Consider the following 23927-nt stretch of genomic DNA (forward strand, 5'->3'; position numbering starts at 1 on the left):
AGACCAAGACCAAGCACATTCAAGACCAAGACAAGACCAAACCAAGAGCTTTCAAGACCAAGACAAGACCAAGACCAAGCACTTCAAGACCAAGACAAGACCAAGACTTCAAGACCAAGCACATTCAAGACTGAGACAAGACCAAGACCAAGCACCTTCAAGAGACCGAGACAAGACCAAGACCAAGCAGCCTTTCAAGGCCGAGACAAGACCCAGTTTAGATGCAATGTCAAAAGAACACTTACAGCTACAATCCGTATTTTACAGTCCAATTCCAATTTAAAACCTTGGACATAATAAAAAACATAACATAAAAAAGTATTTCTAAAGTTGAAGTCATACATTTTGTACTTTGTTACACAGCTGCGCTCCTCTGCTTGACACCAGGTGAGAATCTAAGCGCTCAGGAAGTAAAGACACGGCGGAAAAACATCACGCGTTTTCAAACCCCCTCATCAAATCCTGCTTTTTTTAGCCCCACTCTGTTAATTGGTGAGTGCGAATGAACCGGAGGAGTGCGATCGCGCGCCGTACCGCTGTAATTCAACTGAGCAACACCTTTCCCGACCCCGGCTATGCTAAAACTAACACGCGCTCCGCAAAACGAACACACAGAACGCTATCGGGCAGATTGGTAACGCGCGCACACACACACACACACACACGAGCTAAACAATCACAGTTTTGCGCTTGTTCACAGGTGGCGCGTGCAGAAGCTGGTGACGGCGTGTGAAACGAGCCCTGGGAGGTTAGAAAAAGTTTACTTTGAGAGAAACAGAAATACAAGTTTGAGAGAAAAATGAGTTAATTAATAAAAAAAAAAGGATTACGTAATTGTATTTGTCTCATTTATGTAACAGATTTAAAGTTAAACGGTTCACATTGGGCTATTTTCTGATGTGTTATAATGTTGTTTCCTCGTCACAAACAGACCTGAGCGTGAATTTTAATGCCCTACTGTGGAATATTCCCGTCAAAGCAATAAAATCTCCATATAAGCAGGTCTAAGACGTTACACGGTGCGTCTTTAAAACTGTGACTAAGCCTGGTAGTGTTAGTGGCTTAATAGCATCACCATGGAGACCAACAGGTGGCCGACCCTCCACCAGAAAAGCTCCACAGTGCGTCTTTAAAGGGCCCATATTACATTATTTTCTGATCTATGTTATAATGTTGGACATTAATGAGGATATTTTATTGTTGACTGAGTGATCGTGTCTCCGAACTATTAGTTTTACTCAAGTTTTAAACAATGAAAAACAGTAATTGAAGCAGCAATAAAAGGATCCATAAGTCGCCTATTTGGACATTAAATGTGGCCCATTTCTTTTTCTTTTCAACATCCAATTGAACCAGCAAGATTGGATCAAAATAGTCTGTAGAACTGTAGATTTCAGACCTACGTGCAGCACTCGACGAGATAGATTTACAAAAACACTGATATAAACCAGACTGGGACTGAGACAGGGCTTAGACTGGGACCAGAGTCTGAGTCCAGGACTAGGACTGAAACCGGGAATGAGACCAGGACTGAGACCAGAACTGAGACCGGGACTGAAACCTGGACCAGACCAGAACTGAGACCAGGACGGAGACCAGGATGGAGACCAGGATGGAGACCGGGACCACACCAGTACTGAGACTGGGACAAGACCAGAACTAAGACCGGGACTGAGACCGGGACTAGACCAGGACCAGACCAGGACTGAGACTAGGATTGAGACCAGGACGGAGACCGGGAAAAGCCGAGGACCAGACTGGGACTGAGACCGGAACCAGACAGGGACTGAGACAGGGCTTAGACTGGGACCAGACCAGGACTGAGTCTGAGTCCAGGACTAGGACTGAAACCGGGAATGAGACCAGGACTGAGACCAGAACTGAGACCGGGACTGAAACCTGGACCAGACCAGAACTGAGACCAGGACGGAGACCAGGATGGAGACCGGGACCACACCAGTACTGAGACTGGGACAAGACCAGAACTAAGACCGGGACTGAGACCGGGACTAGACCAGGACCAGACCAGGACTGAGACTAGGATTGAGACCAGGACGGAGACCGGGAAAAGCCGAGGGCCAGACTGGGACTGAGACCGGAACCAGACAGGGACTGAGACCGGGACCAGACCAGGACTGAAAACAGTTCAGTCCTGGTTTAGTCCTGTTTTAGTCCTGACTCAGTCCATATGCGGCGAAAAATCCGGCATCGCAGTCACGGAAACGGGAAAACGTCCGTTATCTGTTTTTTCCGTTATTCATTTAAACACAAAATCGAAAATTGAAAAAAACGAAACACTTTGGTTTTGGAGACAAATAATTATTTTTGGTTTTATCTTGAAAAACGAATGAACGTACTGTTTTTGTTTGTCCTTGTCCTTGTTTAGTTTTAGTTGTACCGTCGTTGTGTTACCGTGAAAAGCGCTACATAAAACCCAAATGATCTTTACTACGCCTTTAAATTGACACTCTGACGAAACTTGCAAGCGTCTCTTCCGAGTCTGACGCCGCATAACTAACTCTTACAAAGCCCATAGATCGCTACGCTTGTTATTACATTAATTACGTTTTAATTTCCACTCGCGGCCGTCAGTCTGAGGGAGCCACGTCCAACAATAAAACCTGAACAAATACCCAGAAATAGCAGGTCATAATTACGCGGATGAGGCAGGTGGGTCTGAGCTGGCGGTGAGTTATGAGAATCTAAATATAAACCTACAGATGTGATTGCATTGGAAACTGCCTATGGATATTGATCACGGTTTGAGGCGAAGTCATTTTCAGACGCCGGGGCCCCGTTCGTTCACGCAGCACCTGGATCCTAAAGGCAACTCGGGCCAGAGACGAGAGAGTTTGAGTCAGGGATTTGTGTAACTTTTTAAATATATATAATAAGAGTGGTTAAAAGTTTGGATATTCTCTCTCGTTCAGTGTTTTTTTTTTATATTTTTAAAATTTTTATGACTTTCTGCATTTTGTATAAATATTGAAGAGATGAAATATAGGAAGTAAGGTATATTGAATTATATAACAACTATATTTAGACCTGGAATAGACCTGGTTTAGTTCTGGTTTAAGTCCTTGTTTAATCCTGGTTTAATTCTGGTTTAGACCTGGTTCAACCCTGGTTTGATCCTGGTTTAGTCCTGGTTTATCCCTGGTTTAGTCCCAATTTAGTCCTGGTTTAGTCGTGGTTTAATTTGAGATTAGTTCTAGTTTAGTCCTAGTTTAGTTCTGATTTAATCCTGGTTTAGTTCTGGTTTAATCCTGGTTTAGTTCTGGTTTAATCCTGGTTTAGTTCTGGTTTAGTCCTGGTTTAATGCTGGTTTTAGTCCTGGTTTAGTTCTAGTTTAGTCCTGTTTTAGTCCTGGTTTAATCCCGGTTTAATCCTGGTTTAGTTCTGGTTTAGTTCTAGTTTAGTCCTGTCTTAGTTCTGGTTTAATCCTGGTTTAATCCTGGTTTAGTCCTGGTTTAATCCTGATTGAATCCTGGTTTAGTTTCTTGTTTAGTTCTTATTCAGTCCTTGTTTATTTCTGGTTTCGTCCTGGTTCAATCCTGGTTAAATCCTAGTCTAGTTCTGGTTTAGTCCTAGTTTAGTTCTGATTTAGTCCTGGTGTAGGCCTGGTTCAATCCTGGTTTTATTCTGGTTAAATTCTGGTCCAGTCCTGGTTTAGTCCTGGATTAGTCCTGGTTTAGTCCTTGTTTATTCCCCGTTTAGTGCTGATTTAATCTTGGTTTTTTTTCAGGTTTAATCCTGTTTTAGTCCTGGTTTAATCCTGTTTTAGACCTGGTTTAATCCTGTTTTAGTCCTGGTTTAATCCTGTTTTAGTCCTGGTTTAATCCTGTTTTAGTCCTGGTTTAATCCTGTTTTAGACCTGGTTTAATCCTGTTTTAGACCTGGTTTACATTTATATGCAAATCCTCAAATTGAGAAAACTTTATAAACCAGATCAGAACGTGTAATATGAGCTCTTTAAATCTGAAATCCCTGAAAAGTGCGAGTGGGAAAAACACGTTAAACCCTTTTTCTCCGCACAATCGTCTACAGACAGAGCGGTTGTGTTCAGTTGTATTACCTTGGCCTCTATCGCTGCTTCGGTACAGGCCTGGAGCATGGTCAGGTGGTGCGCGAAAACCAGGAACTTCAGCTGCTCGTCCTCCAACATCATCTTTATGTAGTCCTTCACCGCGCCGGCCTGGTGAACAACAGAGAGAGGAGAGAATGGATTTACTTACAGAATACTGAAGATATGCATTAAAGCAACTGTGTGCAGGAAAAAAATACAGGTTTAGACGTAGACCATAGCGTGAAAATGGACAAAAAGTAAAAGATCTAAATAAATATAAACAAAGACTAAACAAGGGACAAAACCAGGTCTAACTGAGAACTTAAAGGTGTAACTTTCTGGTAGAGGGTCGGCCACCTGCTTAACTCCATGATGTTATTGTTTTTTTTTTTATTCTTGGAATGTTCTACAGGGTGGCATTTCATTTTCAGGCCAAGTTACGGGTCAGATCTATAGAAAAGTGGGCCAGCTCAGAGTACTAATGCATGTTTTTGTGGTAGTTTTGAGAAATAAAACAACCAGGTATAACCAATATCTAACATAAAACTAACCCAGGAATATGCCAGACAACTAAAAAAGACTAAAACTAGAAAAGCACTCAGAGAGCGCAGACCTCCGCCAAGGACTACAGTGCCCCTCATATTAATTGTGTTTTCCATAAATATTTGTCTCGTATCTTTCAATTTGGAATATGAAAGAGGATCCCATTGTCCATCCCCGAGTCAAATTTCATGGGGTTTGGTCAATAATTAACCGAGATATTGAGAAACAAAATTTTTGGCCCCATTTACCACAATGTTAACTAAAATTTCAAAGTGATAAAGAATCCAGGATTTCTTCCGGATCACCCCCAAAATGAAATCACTTCTTCCTTTTTCACATTTCCAACAAATCCTGAAAATTTCATCAAAATCGGTCCATAACTTTTTGAGTTATGTTGCTAACAGACAAACAAACAACAAACAACAAACAGACAAACACAAACAAACAAACAAACAAACAAACAGACAAACGCCGGCAAAAACATAACCTCCTTGGCGGAGGTAATAAACCAAAAATTGATAAATACATATAAGATACATGTAAAAATAAATAAATAAAAGACATTACTGTTACAACTGAACCTGGGCTGTTAGTAGTTAGTAGTTAATCGAAGTAGTGACGATGGAGCTTCTGGAAAAAACACAACACGAAACACGTTTTAGAAATAATGAGGAGCGGACATATTTTATGGATAAGTTTAGAGAAAGTGACTTTTATAGATTTCAAAGTGATGATGAGGGTGATTATAAAGTGGAAAACAGCGATATCCGAACAAACTATCCGGGCTTTATACTCGATTATGAACCAAAATTGCCCTGAAATCACTCGTGGAAGTCTGTTTTCTTTTATGCAATTATGCTCTATGTTTAGCCCTAGTAACATATGTATGGGTTGTTCCTAGTAGGCGTCCAGGGGGGAAAGAGTTAAAGCAACTAAGTGCAGGAAAAAATATAGGTTTAGAAGTAGACCATAGCGTGAAAATGGACAAAAAGTAAAAGATCTAACTAAATATAAACAAAGACTAAACATGGGACAAAACACGGTCACCCGATGGTCTTCACGGGCGCACCTCTGGCCCCATCCCGACATTCTACTGCTGATATCGCGGTAAATTTAGCGAATTTGTATGACGAAAACGAAAAATCCACCACTTCAATCCATGTTAAAAAAGCATTGTAACTTGCTTCATTTGTAGCGAGTAAAATATGACCAGTTTTTTCCCTGTAATGCCAAATTACTGAGTTACAGTGATTTGTTACTTTTATAACGCGTCACTCCCGACACTGTTCTCAGTATATGAACCTCCAGAATTCCCTCACTGATCTGCAAAGGCTGCACTAGCGCTGATCCACGATTGGCTGTAGGTACTGGGGTTCAAGTAGCGACCAATCAGATCAGAGAGAGGCATTTTAGGTTTAAACCAACTGGATTTAAATCAGTTTTTTCTGGTCAGATTGTATTAAATCAGAGCTCAGATTAAAGGTTGTATGGAGGATTTTTTTTTGTTTCAAGTTGTCAATGATAGATTATAGATGCAGGAGCCTTGTAATTATGATGACCAAAAAAAAGAGAATAAAAATTCATCAACTCTGGACGTGGTGGGGCTAAACATTTGCCAATAGATAACGACACTGCCTCGTTATCTGTGAGCTGACAGGCTGTCAATCAATCTCCCTACGTTTCTAGCGTAACTGACTTGCCTGCGCCGCCGGTACGTGGTTTACGTACGACTGTCACGCAGTCCACAGACGCAAGACGCACAGACGCTGTTTACTCCACCAACGCAACAGTTCTTAGCGGCTTTTTTTGACCTATATCTTCCTCGCAGTTCGCACAAAGTTTGTTGCAATGGCGACAAGAATCCAGGAGCAGTTCGCCGCAAAAGAAAGTCAGTTTTTTGAAGTCGCTGAAAGAAGAAGACAAGGGGAAAAGCAGCGAAGCCAAACTAAGGTGATTCTTGAAGATTCATTCCAGCGATGGCGCGACTGAAAGCAGACGCAGGGTCTAAAGACTGACGCACTGGTCCACAAATTACTCCTGGACAGGAAACTTCTGCTTATTATGAAAACGTACTTTATTTCCAAGAGCGAGACAAACGTTTTTCAGGACACGAAAGCGATATCCTATGTCTGAAAACGTCATTTTCAAGGCAAAGAAAGAGTCCGCTTGCTGCTGCGTGTTGTAGCTAGTTCATTCGCACTGAATCTCCGCGCAACCTTCTCTGCTCCCCTTTCCTGCTCCTCTCTCCCCGCTGCCCGATCCGCTCTTCCCTGATCCTCACTCTCTCCGGGCACGAAATCTCCGCCCCCCTCTCCTCTCCCGCTCCTCACTTCTCCCGTCTTGCCTAACCAACACTGTAGTTAGTTGTTTACAAGTCATGTGCAGCACCGGCTGTAAACAAACCTGTTTTCTGGCGTAAGGAGGAGGCGGGAGGAGGTGTTTCTACGTAGGAGCTGTAGGGGAGGGGAGGTGGTTTCACGCATGCGCAACATTTGAAAAAGGACAAACAGTCGCTCGTTCCTCGGAAAATCCTCTATACAACCTTTAAGTCGAATTTGATAAACACATCTTCAGACAGAGCAGTGCTTCCAGTTGGCGTCACCCCCCCCCCCCCGAGGGAAAATTGAAAACATCAGCTGCCAAGTATCAATTTTCAGTACGTGTATTTAGTTACTTCCCATCACTGACCACCAACAGAAGCTACAAAAATAGACACAAAACAAAATCTATCACCACACAGACAAACACACACACGCTGCAGAAATCAGAAGGATCAGGCGAGAAGTCAATTTATCTTGTGGCTTCCTCTCGGCGTGATCGATCCTCTATTGAACGCAGAGATCCCGACTTGAAAAGGGAGCGGGAGCAGCGCATTTGTCAGAGTGGGAGATAGTGAGGGCTAATCAATAAAGTCACAAGCTGCAGATATGATTAGAGACGCAGCCTTTTCTTCTGCAGGATTTCGGCTTTTAAGCACAACACAGGTGCAGATCGACCGCGCGAGTCGTTTGTGGAGCGCGGAAGAGGCAGGGCGCGTTTGATTAGGCGAGATTGGGACGTGTGTCTGATGCTGCGTGTGTTATTTTAATTTAAAGCTGATTTAAACCAGGTTCAAAAGTGGTTTAGATCTGGTTTAAAATTGATTTATAGTTGGATTAGCCTGGGTTTAGACCTGGTTTTGATCTTGTTTAGTCCTGGTGTAGTCCTGGTTCAGTTCTAGTTTAGCCCTGGTTTAGTCCTGGTTTAGTCCTAGTTTAGCCCCAATTTAGTCCTGGTTTAGACGTGGTTGAAATCTGGTTCAGTCCCAGTTTAGAGCTGGTTCAGTCCCGGTTTAGAATCGGTTTAGTCCTCGTTTAGATCTGATTAAGACCTGGTTTAGTCCTGGTTCAGTCCTGGATTAGCCCTGGTTAAAACCTGGTTTAGTCCTGGTTTAGATCTGCTTTAGCCCTGGTTTAGTCCTGGTTTAGAGCCAGTTTAGTCCTGGTTTAGACCTGGTTTAGATCCAGTTTAGTCCTGGTTTAGTCCTGGTTTAGTTTAGACCTGGTTTAGTCCTGGTTTAGTCCTGGTTTAGACCTGGTTTAGTCCTGGTTTAGTCCTGGTTTAGACCTGGTTTAGACCTGGTTAAAACCTGGTTTAGTCCTGGTTTAGATCTGCTTTAGCCCTGGTTTAGAGCCAGTTTAGTCCTGGTTTAGACCTGGTTTAGATCCAGTTTAGTCCTGGCTTAGTCCTGGTTTAGACCTGGTTTAGATCCAGTTTAGTCCTGGTTTAGTCCTGGTTTAGACCTGGTTTAGATCCAGTTTAGCCCTGGTTTAGCCCTGGTTTAGCCCTGGTTTAGTCCTGGTTCAGTCCTGGTTCAGTCCTGGTTCAGTCCTGGTTCAGTCCTGGTTCAGTCCTGGTTCAGTCCTGGTTCAGTCCTGGTTCAGTCCTGGTTCAGTCCTGGTTTAGACCTGTTTTAGTCCTGGTTTAGTCCTGGTTCAGTCCTGGTTCAGCCCTGGTTCAGACCTGGTTTAGATCTGGTTCAGTCCTGGTTTAGTCCTGGTTTAGTCCTGGTTCAGACCTGGTTCAGTCCTGGTTTACACCTGGTTCAGTCCTGGTTTAGTCCTGGTTTAGCCCTGGTTTAGCCCTGGTTTAGTCCTGGTTCAGTCCTGGTTCAGCCCTGGTTCAGTCCTGGTTCAGACCTGGTTTAGTCCTGGTTCAGTCCTGGTTTAGACCTGGTTCAGTCCTGGTTCAGACCTGGTTTTGTCCTGGTTCAGTCCTGGTTCAGCCCTGGTTCAGTCCTGGTTCAGTCCTGGTTTAGTCCTGGTTCAGTCCTGGTTTAGACCTGGTTCAGTCCTGGTTCAGTTCAGTCCTGGTTCAGTCCTGGTTCAGACCTGGTTTCAGTCCTGGTTCAGTCCTGGTTTCAGTCCTGGTTCAGTCCTGGTTCAGTCCTGGTTCCTGGTTCAGACCTGGTCCTTTAGTCCTGGTTTCAGTCCTGGTTTAGTCCTGGTTCAGTCCTGGTTCAGCCCTGGTTTCAGTCCTGGTTTCCTGGTTCCCTGGTTCAGTCCTGGTTCAGTCCTGGTTCAGTCCTGGTTCAGTCCTGGTTCAGTCCTGGTTCAGTCCTGGGTTCAGTCCTGGTTTAGTCCTGGTTCAGTCCTGGTTAGTCCTGGTTTCAGTCCTGGTTCAGTCCTGGTTCAGACCTGGTTTAGATCCTGGTTCAGTCCTGGTTTAGTCCTGGTTTAGTCCTGGTTCAGACCTGGTTTCAGTCCTGGTTTCACCTGGTTCAGTCTGGTTTAGTCCTGGTTTCAGTCCTGGTTTCAGTCCTGGTTGGTTAGTCCTGGTTCAGTCCTGGTTCAGTCCTGGTTCAGTCCTGGTTTCAGACCTGGTTCAGTCCTGGTTCAGTCCTGGTCAGTCCTGGTGGTTCAGTCCTGGTTCAGTTCCTGGTTCAGTCCTGGTTTAGTCCTGGTTCAGTCCTGGTTCAGCCCTGGTTCAGTCCTGGTTCAGACCTGGTTTCAGTCCTGGTCCTGGTTCAGTCCTGGTTTAGACCTGGTTCAGTTCCTGGTTTCAGTCCTGGTTCAGTCCTGGTTCAGACCTGGTTTAGTCCTGGTTCAGTCCTGGGTGGTTCAGTCCTGGTTCAGTCCTGGTTCAGTCCTGGTTCAGTCCTGGTTCAGACCTGGTTTAGTCCTGGTTTCAGTCCTGGTTTAGTCCTGGTTTAGCCCTGGTTTAGCCTGGTTTCAGTCAGTCCTGGTTCAGTCCTGGTTCAGTCCTGGTTCAGACCTGGTTCAGTCAGTCCTGGTTCAGTCCTGGTTTTAGTCCTGGTTCAGACCTGGTTTAGTCCTGGTTTAGTCCTGGTCCTGGTTCAGTCCTGGTTCAGTCCTGGTTCAGTCCTGGTTCAGTCCTGGTTCAGACCTGGTTCAGTCCTGGTTCAGACCTGGTTCAGTCCTGGTTCAGTCCTGGTTTTAGTCCTGGTTCAGTCCTGTTTCAGACCTGGTTCAGTCCTGGTTCAGACCTGGTTTAGTCCTGGTTTAGCCCTGGTTTAGCCCTGGTTTAGTCCTGGTTCAGTCCTGGTTCAGTCCTGGTTCAGTCCTGGTTCAGACCTGGTTTAGTCCTGGTTCAGTCCTGGTTTAGACCTGGTTCAGTCCTGGTTCAGACCTGGTTTAGTCCTGGTTTAGCCCTGGTTTAGCCCTGGTTTAGTCCTGGTTCAGTCCTGGTTCAGACCTGGTTCAGCCCTGGTTCAGCCCTGGTTCAGTCCTGGTTCAGTCCTGGTTCAGCCCTGGTTCAGCCCTGGTTTAGATCTGGTTCAGCCCTGGTTCAGCCCTGGTTTAGATCCTGGTTCAGCCCTGGTTCAGCCCTGGTTAGCCCTGGTTCAGTCCTGGTTTCAGTCCTGGTTCAGCCCTGGTTCAGTCCTGGTTCAGAGTCCTGGTTCAGTCCTGGTTCAGTCCTGGTTTTGGTTCAGTCCTGGTTCAGTCCTGGTTCAGTCCTGGTTCAGTCCCTGGTTCAGACCTGGTTCAGTCCTGGTTCAGCCCTGGTTCAGTCCTGGTTCAGTCCTGGTTCAGTCCTGGTTCAGTCCTGGTTCAGCCCTGGTTCAGTCCTGGTTCAGACCTGGTTCAGCCCTGGTTCAGCCCTGGTTTAGATCTGGTTCAGCCCTGGTTCAGCCCTGGTTCAGTCCTGGTTCAGCCCTGGTTCAGTCCTGGTTCAGTCCTGGTTCAGTCCTGCCCCGGTCCGTCCCCGTCTTACACACGTGGTCATATTGTTGTGCCTAATCTGTACACGCTTCTTTAACCCGCTCGTCTTTTTTACTTCCTGACAAACCCAGAAACAGAAGGAGCAATAGGAGGAGGTATTTTCAGAATCTCCTGCTTGGCAAAACCCCAAAAGAGGCTATTAGGCCGGTTACCTGTCAAAGTGACAGCTCAAACCACAATTACTGCAAAAAGTAAAAAGTTCACTTTCTCAACTGTTGTATGGGAGTTATTCTGCTATCTCCTTATGTAACCTGGCCCGTGTCTACCTGTTGTTTCACTGAACCCGAGAGTCAGAGGCGGGGGTTTGCGTCAGCTCGTCTCCGTGGTAACCGCTGTGCTCCGAATGTCCCGTAGTGTGGCATTAAAGGGCTCACGTGACGCCGTTTTCTGACATTTATTTAGTTATAATGTTTCCTCAGCGCAAACAGACCCGGAGTTGTGTTTTGTTTCACTCACACGGGACTAAACCAGGACTAAACCAGGACTAAACCAGGACTAAACCAGGACTAAACCAGGACTAAACCAGGACTAAAACAGGACTAAAACAGGACTAAACCAGGACTAAAACAGGACTAAACAGGACTAAACCAGGACTAAACCAGGACTAAACCAGGACTAAACCAGGATTAAAACAGGATTAAAACAGGACTAAACCAGGATTAAAACAGGACTAAACCAGGACTAAACCAGGACTAAACCAGGATTAAACCAGGACTAAACCAGGATTAAACCAGGCTAAACAGGACTAAACCAGGATTAAACCAGGATTAAACCAGGACTAAACCAGGACTAAACCAGGACTAAACCAGGATTAAACCAGGACTAAACCAGGATTAAACCAGGACTAAACCAGGATTAAACCAGGACTAAACCAGGACTAAACCAGGATTAAACCAGGACTAAACCAGGATTAAACCAGGACTAAACCAAGATTAAACAGGACTAAACAGGATTAAACCCAGGTCTAAACCAGGACTAAACCAGGATTAAACCAGGACTAAACCAAGATTAAACCAGGACTAAACCAAGATTAAACCAGGACTAAACCAGGATAAACCAGGACTAAACCAGGATTAAACCAGAACTAAACCAGGACTAAAACAGGACTAAACCAGGACTAAAACCAGGACTAAACCAGGACTAAAACCAGGACTAAACCAGGACTAAACCAGGACTAAAACCAGGACTAAACCAGGATTAAACCAGGACTAAACCAGGATTAAAACAGGACTAAACCAGGACTAAACCAGGACTAAACCAGGACTAAACCAGGACTAAACAACTAAAACCAGGACTAAACCAGGACTAAACCAGGTCTAAACCAGGACTAAACCAGGATTAAACCAGGACTAAACCAAGATTAAAAACAGGACTAAACCAGGACTAAACCAGGACTAAAACCAGGATTAAACCAGGACTAAACCAAGACTAAAACAGGACTAAACCAGGACTAAACCAGGACTAAACCAGGATTAAACCAGGACTAAACCAGGACTAAACCAGACTAAACCAGGATAAACTAAACAGGACTAAACCAGGATTAAACCAGGACTAAACCAAGATTAAACCAGGACTAAACCAGGATTAAACCAGGACTAAACAGGATTAAACAGGACTAAACCAGGACTAAACCAGGATTAAACCAGGACTAAACCAGGACTAAACCAGGACTAAACCAGACTAAACCAGACTAAACCACTAAACCAGGACTAAACCAGGATTAAACCAGGACTAAACCAGGATTAAACCAGGACTAAAACAGGACTAAACCAGGATAAACCAGGACTAAACCAGGACTAAACAAAACCAGGACTAAACCAGGACTAAACCAGGACTAAACCAGGATTAAACCAGGACTAAACCAGGACTAAACCAGGTAAAACTAAACAGGACTAAACAGGATTAAAACAGGACTAAACCAGGATTAAACCAGGACTAAACCAGGATTAAACCAGGACTAAACCAGGTCTAAACCAGGACTAAACCAGGACTAAACCAGGACTAAATCAGGACTAAACCAGGACTAAATCAGGATTAAAACAGGACTAGACCAGGATTAAAACAGGACTAAACCAGGTCTAAACCAGGTCTAAACCAGAACTAAACCACGTCTAAACCAAGTCTAAACCAGGTCTAAACCAGGTCTAAACCAGAAATAAATCAGCACTAAACCAGGTCTAAACTCGATCTAAACCAGGTCTAAATGTTGAAATGTTGACATGTTGCTGCTGCGCTTGGAATGTTCCGCAGTATGGCATTAACCTCAAACTACATTCAAGACCACACACTGTAAACAACATAATACTGACACTCCACACAAAAGCAAGTGACGGACCATTCAACAGAAAAGTTACATGTTGAAGCTTTAAAAACGTAATTCATCGAGATTTTGTGTCTTATATTATTTGTATTTACAGACAAAACATTTAAAACAAGATAAGAAGAAGCTCAGCAATTGAATTAAAAATAAAAACTACGGTCTTGGGTTAAGAGTAGCCTGCAGGTATGTGGGTCTTTCTTAAGTGAGGGGCTCATTTGAACACCCCAGGCCAGAAAATATAAAAAAAATATATATATAAACTAAAAACTGTCCCAAGAATAGCAGAAACTAGTGAGAATCCTGTGTCTAATTTGGCCTTACTAGACATTTTTGGAGACAGCGTTTCACAAAGCTACTCCCACACACAGGATCCTGACAGCCCCTCACACCCCGGCTTTACCCAACCCACTACTGCAACTTCAAAATAATATTACTCCAACGTGCACCGTGGAACTTTTCTGGTCACCCGCTCGTCTCCGTGGCGATGCCGCGCGGCTCTAAGCTCGTCGGAGAAGAAGTTACAGGTCGGGTTGTAGGATGTTTTTTTTTTTTTTACCGAGGGATTTCTGAGCTTCGTAAACATTTCGAAAATAAGAAATAAATGCGAGATAGATACGTTTAATGCCGTACTGTGGGACATTCCAGGCAAAGCAATGACATCCATGGAGAAAAGTATTTGACGGACACCTTTAAAACACACACTTAAGTAATAATAACTGATAATGTGTATGTTTTTTAATGTTGTATTTTCAGATTGTTTAAAGAGAGCATCCGTGAACTATTTTTACAACAGCAAATCATTTCCAACTTCATGCAGGTGTGATTGAGGCGACTTTTAACATCACTGAACATCAGCAGGACACCAGGTCTAAACCAGGTCTAAACCAGGTACTAAACCAGGTCTAAACCAGGACTAAACCAGGTCTAAACCAGGACTAAAACTAAACCAGGGACTAAACCAGGTCTAAACCAGGACTAAACCAGGATTAGGACTAAACCAGGACTAAACCAGGATTAAACCAGGACTAAACCAGGACTAAACCAGGATTAAACCAGGACTCTAAACCAGGATAAACCAGGTTAAACCAGGTCTAAACCAGGACTAAACCAGGTCTAAACCAGGACTAAACCAGGTCTAAACCAGGACTAAAACCAGGACTAAAACCCTAAACCAGGATTAAACCAGGATTAAACCAGGACTAAACCAGGACTAAACCAGGACTAAACCAGGACTAAACCAGGACTAAACCAGGACTAAACCAGGATTAAACCAGGATTAAACCAGGATTAAACCAGGACTAAACCAGGACTAAACCAGGTTAAACCTAAACCAGGATAAACCAGGACTAAACCAGGACTAAACCAGGATTAAACCAGGATTAAACCAGGATTAAACCAGGATTGACTAAACCAGGACTAAACCAGGATTAAACCAGGATTAAACCAGGACTAAACCAGGATTAAGTAATAGTTTTAAAATAACACATCTGTCACTACTAAAACTATAACCAGTAGGGGAGTGCAAAAATATAAGAATATCAATATATCGTATCGTTTAATGTGATGATACAGTATTGATATAATGGGCTGCTCTATCGATATATCACCAAGAGAGTTTTTGATATATTTTACAAAATTATTATAGTTTTGTTGCTTGTTTAGAAGAAGAAAATTTGACATTTTCACTGTTTTAATGATTAAAATGTTTGTGTTTCATATGAACTTTGCACAAGAAGTGAATTTTAGTATCACAGCCATGATTTTTAGATATTATTTTTTATTGAATCGTATTGAATCGATTTGAAATATATATCGGACCAAACCGAAAGTGCACTGTATCGAGATATGTATCGTATCGCAACCTCTTAATGATCCCCAGCCCTCATAACCTGTGAAAGTGAATTAAAACTGTTCAATTTAAAGTATGGTGTGTGTTATTTTTATCATTTGTCCTAAAAGATGTAATGACCAAACCAACAACCAAACTTAAAGGTTGTATGGAGGATTTTTTTTGTTTGTTTTTTGTTTCAAGTTGTCAATGTAATTGACAAGCCTTGTAATTATGATGACCAAAAAAAAGAGAATAAAAATTCATCAACTCTGGACGTGGTGGGGCTAAACATTTGCCAATAGATAACGACACTGCCTCGTTATCTGTGAGCTGACAGGCTGTCAATCAAACTCCCTACGTTTCTAGTGTAACTGACTTGCCTGCGCCGCCGGTACGTGGTTTACGTACGACTGTCACGCAGTCCACAGACGCAAGACGCACAGACGCTGTTACTCCACCAACGCAACAGTTCTTAGCGGCTTTTTTGAATCTTCCTCGCAGTTCGCACAAGTTTATGCATGCGACAAGAATCCAGGAGCAGTTCGCCGCAAAAGAAAGTCCGTTTTTGAGGTCGCTGAAAGAAGAAGACAAGGGGAAAAGCAGCGAAGCCAAACTAAGGTGATTCTTGAAGATTCATTCCAGCGATGGCGCGACTGAAGCAGACGCAGGGTCTAAAGACTGACGCACTGGTCCACAAATTACTCCTGGACAGGAAACTTCTGCTTATTATGAAAACGTACTTTTATTTCCAAGAGCGAGACAAACGTTTTTCAGGACACGAAAGCGATATCCTATGTCTGAAAACTTAATTTTCAAGGCAAAGAAAGAGTCCGCTTGCTGCTGCGTGTGTAGTAGTAGCTAGTTAATTCGCACGGAATCTCTGCGCCCCTCTCTGCCCGTTCCGCTCTTCTCCCTGCTCCTCACGGAATCTCCACGCACCGCTCCTCTCTCCTCTCTCCTCTCTCCCTGCTCCTCACTTCTCGTCCGCGCACAAAATATCCGCACACCCCCTCCCCCCGCTCCTCACTTCTCCATCTTGCCTAACCAACACTGTAGTTAGTTGTTTACAAGTCATGTGCAGCACCGGCTGTAAACAAACCTGTTTCTGGCGTAAGGAGGAGGAGGGAGGAGGTGTTTCTACGTAGGAGCTGTAGGGGAGGGGGGGGGTTTCACACATGCGCAACATTTGAAAAAGGACAAACAGTCGCTGGATTTCTCGTTCCTTGGAAAATCCTCTATACAACCTTTAAGCTGTTAAACTTTGAGATGTTTATGTTTGGTGCACTATAAAAATATTATAGATGTATGGGCCTGATTGTGTTTGTATATTAATGTATTTTTTCAAGTGTGAGCAGGTGGAGGTGTTGAGATGTGCTCTCATTTTGTTATTATTTGTACATGTTATTCAGCGACATATGATTTGTGACCTTGACGCCCAATAGCATCTGTGATCGTGAATGACCTGCTCCTGTGTGAATAAAAATGAAGTGTGCCCGTGAGGAATGTGGTGATCACACAAAAGAGTATATACATGTGTTTTAATGGTCATGTTAAATGCCATGAAGAGGGGACCCTGTTAACACTTATCTAATATCTCATTTTTATTACTAAAGATCATTTAAAGGTCTTGTATTACCATATTTTCTGGACTATAAGTGGCACCAGCCAAAAAATGCATAATGAAGAAGAAAAAACATATATAAGTCGCACTTTTTGGAACTGATATTTCATGTTGAAAGTCAAGTTCTAGTAATAATAATAGAGCAGAGAACAACAGACTGTTAACGTCACATATGAACAGTTCTTCAGATAAACTATAACATAAACAACAGAACAGAACAAGTTTACTAAAAGCTCCATCTCACTCCAAATCACTAAATCCATTCAATTCTTCATCCTCGGTGTCACTTCTTAGCAACTCCACGACCTCCGGAGGTAAACGTTGCGCCGCTTCCTCTTCTGTGTAGCTGTCGTCAGACTCAGCATCGGTTCCAGTTAGAATTATTCCGGTCTTTCTGAATCCCGACAGGATGTTTTCGGTGTCACTGAAGTCCAGGCTTTGTCCATCCATCCAGTGACTTCAGGAAAGTTGCATGAAACTGTTGAAGCTGTGTTCTCCATCCCCGCTTCCCGCCAGTATCTCCCAAGTTTCTCACTCCAAACTTTCTTTCTGCTGCTCGATTACCGTTTTTTGGAAATATTTCACTACTTGCAACAGGAGAGAAGCTCTTTCTGCTGGAGACATGTGCAGTAGAGTGAAGTGACAGTGGTGCAGGAGTAAAAGGAGCAGCAGACACTGACACACAAGACTAGAGCCTCTCACCACTGTCAGTGTAAAAATTTTAATATATAAGTCGCAGAAACAACCAAACCATGAAAAAAGGGCAACTTACAGTCTGAAAAATACAGTACTCAAAATACTGTTACCTCCTCAAAAACAGACCTGGAGTTGTGTTTTGTTTCATTCACACATGTTTGAGTGATCCTTTATTATGACCCTGTATTATTAGTAACACTAACAAATGTCTCTCCAATTATCCTCTGAGTGAATGAGGTGAAGTCATGAATGGACCGGTGCAGTTCTGAGTTACACACTTTTTTCACTATTTTATTATTGCCAACACACCATCCTGGAGGTGTCCCAGTTTTTTATTTTCAAAAACTGGTCGCCCTGTTATTGTATTCATTGTCATTCATATTTTTTTTCTTTTTGAATAATTCTCCTTCCTCTTTCAATACACAACATTTCACCCCCACTACCTACCGCCGCCGTCCCTGGGTCGCTAATTAGGCAACGCGTTTTCTAATTTGTTTATTTACTAGTAGTCCTGGGTTAGTCCTGGTTTTAGCTAAAATAGTCCTGTTTTGAACCTAAGGACATTTAAGCAGGTCCGTCGACAGAAATTTGGGGGCCCAGGGTAAGATGCCTCACATGGGCCCCCCTCCTCTTGTATAATATGGTAAGTAAATAAAAGTAAAATTAAAAAAAGTTTAGAAACTCACACAGCAACAAAAACAATCACTACACAAACAATTACAAAGTGTATTTAAACAGTACATAAATGAAAGATAGCAAAAAGTGCATTGATAAAAGATTTAAATTATATGAATAAGGTAATTTTATACATTATTTGTTTCCAAAACCAAAATTTAAAAAACTGATAACAATTAGTTTTTTTCAGTTTTAAATTTTGTGTTTAAATAAATAATGGAATAAACAGATAACGGCTGTTTCTGTGACTTAAACTGTGATGCTGGACTTTTGCGCCGCATACGGACTGATCCCAGGACTGAAACAGGACTAAATCAAGACTAAACGAGGTCTTGAACCAAGGACTAAACTAGAACCAGAAACTAGAATTAAGTGACTAGTTTTTTTTTTTTCGTTTTCTTATTTTTGGTTTTATTTTGAAAAAATGAATGATACACTGTTTTTTAAATATTATTTTTATGTATTTTATTTATTTATTTATTTATTATTATTTATTATTATTTATTATTATTATTATTATTATTATTATTATTATTATTATTATTATTTATTTAAATTTTTTTTGCCTTTTTTTTTATTATTAATAATTCTCCACCTTTAGCTTAACCATTGTGTTTACTAATATACAGATTTATTCCTGGTTTAGTCCAAGTTTGTTTTACAGTACACAGGTATAGGACTAAATTAGCTCATAATTTAAATAAAATAAACCTAAAGATGTTTAAGCAGAACCTTCAACAGAAATTTGGTGCCCCGGGTGAGTAAAGAAGTAAACAAAACAAAACAAACAAAATCACTAAACAGTTCATTAAAGTGTGTTTCTATTATTGTATTCATTGACGTTCATATTCCTATTTTTTTTTTTATAATTCTAGACACCATTTGAGCCCCTCGAGTCTTTTCCCCCGCGTCCCCGTCACACCTGCTCGCGAGGGGGGTTAGCAGAGCCGCCGCCGTTAGCTCAGTCGCTAATTAGCCACCGCGATTGCTAATACGTGCTAGCGCTATCCCCGTGACCCGGGCTCTGATCTCGTCTGGGGGGGTCCGCATTTCTGACGGCTCTGCTTTTTTTTTTTTTTTTTTTTTAACGCATTTTTTATTTATTTTTTTCTTCCAGTTTTTTTTTTTTCCCCCTCCTTTCCGTTGAGTTTAATTAGTGCGATACAAACTTGTAGCGGAGGGGTGCTAGCTGCTTTAAAGTCCGGCATCAGAGCTGTCCTCTCTGGGTAATTGGGAGCAGATGCTTGGTGGGTTAGGCAACAAAAATAACCCGAAGATTTTTATTTTTTTTTCTGTTTATTTATTTATTTCCTTGGTTGATCGGTGGCCAAAAGCAGCACTGGCAAAGCAGGGAACACGGCAGAAAGAAAGAGGCCATGGCACCATAGAAGACGTTTGAGATTTTGTGAATAAAAAATAAAAAATAAAAATAAAAAGTGGATGTTTCTCCAAAAATACACGAAATTGTCCGAAGAAATCTGGTGTTAAACTTCGCTATCTCCATGGAGACAGCCGGGCCAAGTTACGGGTCAGATCTATTTAAAGGGTGACAAACGTGGACTCACCCAAGACTAAAAAAAACGTGAGACTAAACCGGATCTAAACCAGGACTAAGAAAGTAAAACTAAAAAAACAGGTCCAAGTCAGAACTAAACCAAGAATAAATAAGCAACATTAAAGCTAAACCGGGTCACCGGAACTGGACCAGATCTAAACCAGGACTAAGTCAGATCAAAGCAGTGGGCTGGATTTTTCAGTGGAGTGCGCTCGCCTCTCCACAGATCTGGCCTGCTCGTCGCCATGGAAATAGATAAGTTTAATGACCAGCTACTGTCACACTGCCCAGATTTATTTGGACAATTTCATTTATTTTTTGTAGAAACATTCACTTTAGTTTGGTCTTGTTCTAGTCCTGTTTTAATCCGAGTCTGGTCCTGGTTTAGTCCTGGTTAAATCATGTTATAATCCTGGTTTAGTCCTGGTTTAATTTTAATCTCGTAATGCAGTCTTGGTTGCTTTAGTCCTTTTCTAGACTTTGTTTCGACCTGGTTTAGTTTTTATTTAATTTTAGTCTGGCTTTAATCCGCATTTAGTCTTGGTTTGTAGTCCTGGTTTAGACCTGGTTTAGTCCTGGTGTAGTCCTAGTTTTGCCCTGGTTTAGTCCTAGTTTTGCCCTGATTTAGTCCTGGTTTAGTCCTGGTTTAGTCCTAGTTTATTCCTAGTTTTGCCCTGATTTAGTACTGGTTTAGACCTGGTTTAGTCCTGGTTTAGCCCTACATTAATCCTGGTTTAGTCCTGGTCTAGTCCCGGTTTAATCCTGGTGTAGTTTGGTTCTGTTCTAGTCCTGGTCCTGGTGTAGACTTAGTTTGGTCCTGTTCCAGTCCTGGTTTAGTCCTAGTGTAGTTTAGTCCTATTCTACTTCTGGTTTAGTCCTGGTTTAGTCCGGTTTGTGTCTTGGTCTAGTCCTGGTCTAGTCCCAGTTTAATTCTGGTGTAGTCTGGTCCTGGATTAGTCTTGGTTTAGTGCTGGTCTAGTCTTAGTTTGATCCTGTTCTAGCCTTAGTCCCAGTTTAGTCCTGGTTTATTCTTACTTTAGTCCTGGTTTAGTCCTGGTTTAATCCTGCTCTAGTCCCAGGTTTAATCCTGGTCAGTTTGGTCCTGTCTAGTCCCAGTTTAATCCTGGTCTCAGTCCTGTTCTAGTCCCAGTTTTAGTCCCAGGTGGTTTAGTTCTAGTCAGTCAGTCTAGTCCCAGTCTAGCCCTGGTCTCACCCTGGTCCCCTGGTCTAGTCCCAGTTCTAGTCCCCCTGGTAGCCCTGTCTAGTCCCAGTCTAGCCCGGTCTAGCCCTGGTCTAGCCCTGGTCTAGCCCTGGTCTAGCCCTGGTCCAGCCCTGGTCTAGTCCCGGTCTAGCCCTGGTCTAGTCCCCTGGTCCTAGCCCTGGTCTAGCCCTGGTCTAGCCCTGTTCTAGTCCCAGTCTAGCCCCGGTCTAGCCCTGGTCTAGCCCTGTTCTAGTCCAGTCTAGCCCCGGTCTAGCCCTGGTCTAGCCCCGGTCTCACCCTGGTCCAGCCCTGGTCTAGTCCCAGTCTAGTCCCAGTCTAGCCCTGTTCTAGTCCCAGTCTAGCCCCGGTCTAGCCCGGTCTCACCCTGTCTAGTCCCGGTCTCACCCTGGTCTAGTCCCGGTCTACCCTGGTCTCACCCTGGTCCAGCCCCTGGTCTAGCCCCAGTCTAGCCCTGGTCTCACCCTGGTCCAGTCCTGGTCTAGTCCCAGTCTAGTCCCAGTCTAGCCCTGGTCTCACCCTGGTCCACCCTGGTCTAGTCCCAGTCTAGCCCTGGTCTCACCCTGGTCCAGCCCTGGTCTAGTCTCAGTCTCGTGTGTGTGTGTGTGGAGTCCAGACAGAGTAGAGGAAATCCCGTTATTGGTTTTGGAAGTGTTTTGTTCACTGAGGCGACAGGATTAAGATTAAAAGATTCCGGTTTAAGTGATCCGGGCTTAAGTGAGCACAGATCCAATCAGGAGCCGTGGTCGGAGCGCGGCGGCCGCGAGCAGAGACGGAGCGGCGGCCGTGATTGCCTTCGCCGTTCATCTCCGGTCTTGGTTAACCCCGAGGGCGGCTAAAGACTCACGGTTAATTGAGAGGAGGGTCAGATCCCCAACGCGGCACAAAACCACAAGAGCAGGTTCAGATATTTAGATCAGTTATTTACTTAAGAACGAGACGAGGAACTGAGAAAGTGCAACGGGATTAAAGGGAATATATCACAAAAAATAAATAAAATTAACTATTGTGTGATTTTGTCTACGTTATAATCACTGTTGGGCAAGTGGACTAAACCAGGACTGAACTAGGTCTAAACTAGGACTAAACCAGAGCTGACCAGGACTAAACCAGGACTAAACCAGAGCTGAATCAGGACTAAACCAGGACTAAACCAGGACTAAACCAGAGCTGAACCAGGACTGAACCAGGACAAAGCAGGACTAAAGCAGGACTAACCAGGAAAACCAGGACTAACCAGGACTAAACCAGGACTGAACCAGGACTAACCAGACTAAACCAGGACTAACCAGGACCAGAGACTAAACCAGGACTAAACCAGGCTGAACCAGGACTAAAGCAGGACTGAACCAGGACTAAACCAGGACTAAACAGGACTAAACCAGGACTAAACCAGGACTAAACCAGAGCTGAACCAGACCAGACTGAACCAGGACTAAACCAACTAAACCAGACTGAACCACTGAACCAGGACTAAACCAGACTGAACCAGGACTAAACCAGGAGAAACTGAACCAGGACTGAACCAGAACTGAACCAGGACTAAACCAGGACTAAACCAGAGCTGAACCAGGACTAAACAGGACTGAACCAGGACTGAACCAGGACTGAACCAGGACTGAACCAGGACTGAACCAGGACTGAACCAGGACTAAACCAGACTGAACCAGGACTAAAGCAGGACTGAACCAGAACTGAACCAGGACTGAACCAGGACTGAACCAGGACTGAAACAGGACTAAAGCAGAACCAGAACTGAACCAGGACTGAAACCAGACAAACCAGACTAAACCAGACTAAACCAGAGCTGAACCAGGACTAAACCAGGACAGGACTGAACCAACTGAACCAGAAACCAGGACTGAACCAGACAAACCAGGACTAAACCAGGACTAAACCAGGACTAAAGCAGGACTGAACCAGAACTGAACCAGGACTGAACCAGGACTAAACCAGGACTAAACCAGAACTGAACCAGGACTGAACCAGGACTAAGCCAGGTCTAAACCAGAGCTCAACCAGGACTGAACCAGGACTAAGCCAGGTCTAAACCAGGACAAAACCAGGACTAAGCCAAGTCTAAACCAGGCTGAACCAGGCTAAAACCAGGACTAAACTAGGTCTAAACCAGGACAAACCAGGACTAAGCCAGGTCTAAACCAGGTCTAAACCAGAGCTAAACCAGGACTAAACTGGGACTAAACCAGGGCTAGACCAGGACTAAACCAGGTCTAAACCAGAGCTAAACCAGGACTAAACTGGGACTAAACCAGGGTTAAAAACAAGAACTAAAGCAGGAGTAAAGCAGGACTAAACAGGGACTAAAGGTGGACTAAAGCAGGACTGAAGCAGGACTAAAATAAAAAGGGATTCAACCAGGACCGGAAGAAAAGAAAAAAATAGAAACAGGGCTGAAATAAACCAGACCAAATTGGGACTAAACCAGAACTAAACCTAAAATAAAATCTAACAAGACAAGAAACAAGACCAAAATAAAGCAGGTCTAGAACAGCACTACAGCAGGACTAAAGCAGGACTAAACCAGGACTAAACCAGGACCGCAATTATTACTGGAAGTGAGGACATTTTAAGGATTTCTGACCGTTCAAAATAATAAAAATATTTAGTTTTGAATTGTCGATTGTTATTGCAGCGGTCAAATTGTCAGTGATATGAATATGACAACAAATGTTTTACCAAATGACGGTCAAAGCATTTTATAATACGTTATTGTGTTTAATATCGTAATATTGTATCGTGAGGTTCATACTGTGACGATATCGTATCGTAAAACTTGAATATTGTTACACCCCTAGTACATACATTTATATAATTATGTCTTATTCTCTTAGTCTTAGTCTCTTGCGAAGTTTTATTAACATTTTTCTATATTTTTCTCTTTGTTATTAATATTATATTGCGACGTGTGAGCTGCTGTGTCCAAGTAATTTCCCTTGTGGATTAATAAAGTTTGTCTAAGTCTAAATCTAAACCTAAGAATCATATTAATATTATCGCAACACTTGTTCAGAAAAATTTAAATCAGATATTTTTTCTCAAATTATTCAGACCTAGAAGATGTTGTACTATTTTATTCACTCAAAATGAACCAAAACACAGGTTACATTTGCAATTTAAAGGTGTATTTGTGTAGCTTTTCTGGTGTATTTTTGTTTGAAA

At 43.1% G+C, this 23927-nt stretch overlaps 1 protein-coding gene across 1 annotated transcript in view; it reads right to left on the reverse strand.

Annotated features, from left to right (window-relative positions):
- The window catches only part of zranb3 (zinc finger, RAN-binding domain containing 3), a 314618-nt gene that overhangs the window by 175475 nt on the left and 115216 nt on the right, over positions 1–23927 (reverse strand). Inside the window, exon 9 of the mRNA XM_055166955.1 lies at positions 4076–4195. Within this exon, the coding sequence (XP_055022930.1) occupies positions 4076–4195 (120 nt within the window). The remainder of the gene's footprint in view (positions 1–4075; positions 4196–23927) is intronic.

This window comes from Boleophthalmus pectinirostris, unplaced genomic scaffold (genome assembly GCF_026225935.1).
Source record: "Boleophthalmus pectinirostris isolate CB_2022bp ecotype Guang Dong unplaced genomic scaffold, ASM2622593v1 HiC_scaffold_11, whole genome shotgun sequence".
Classification (NCBI taxonomy): Eukaryota; Metazoa; Chordata; class Actinopteri; order Gobiiformes; family Gobiidae; genus Boleophthalmus; species Boleophthalmus pectinirostris.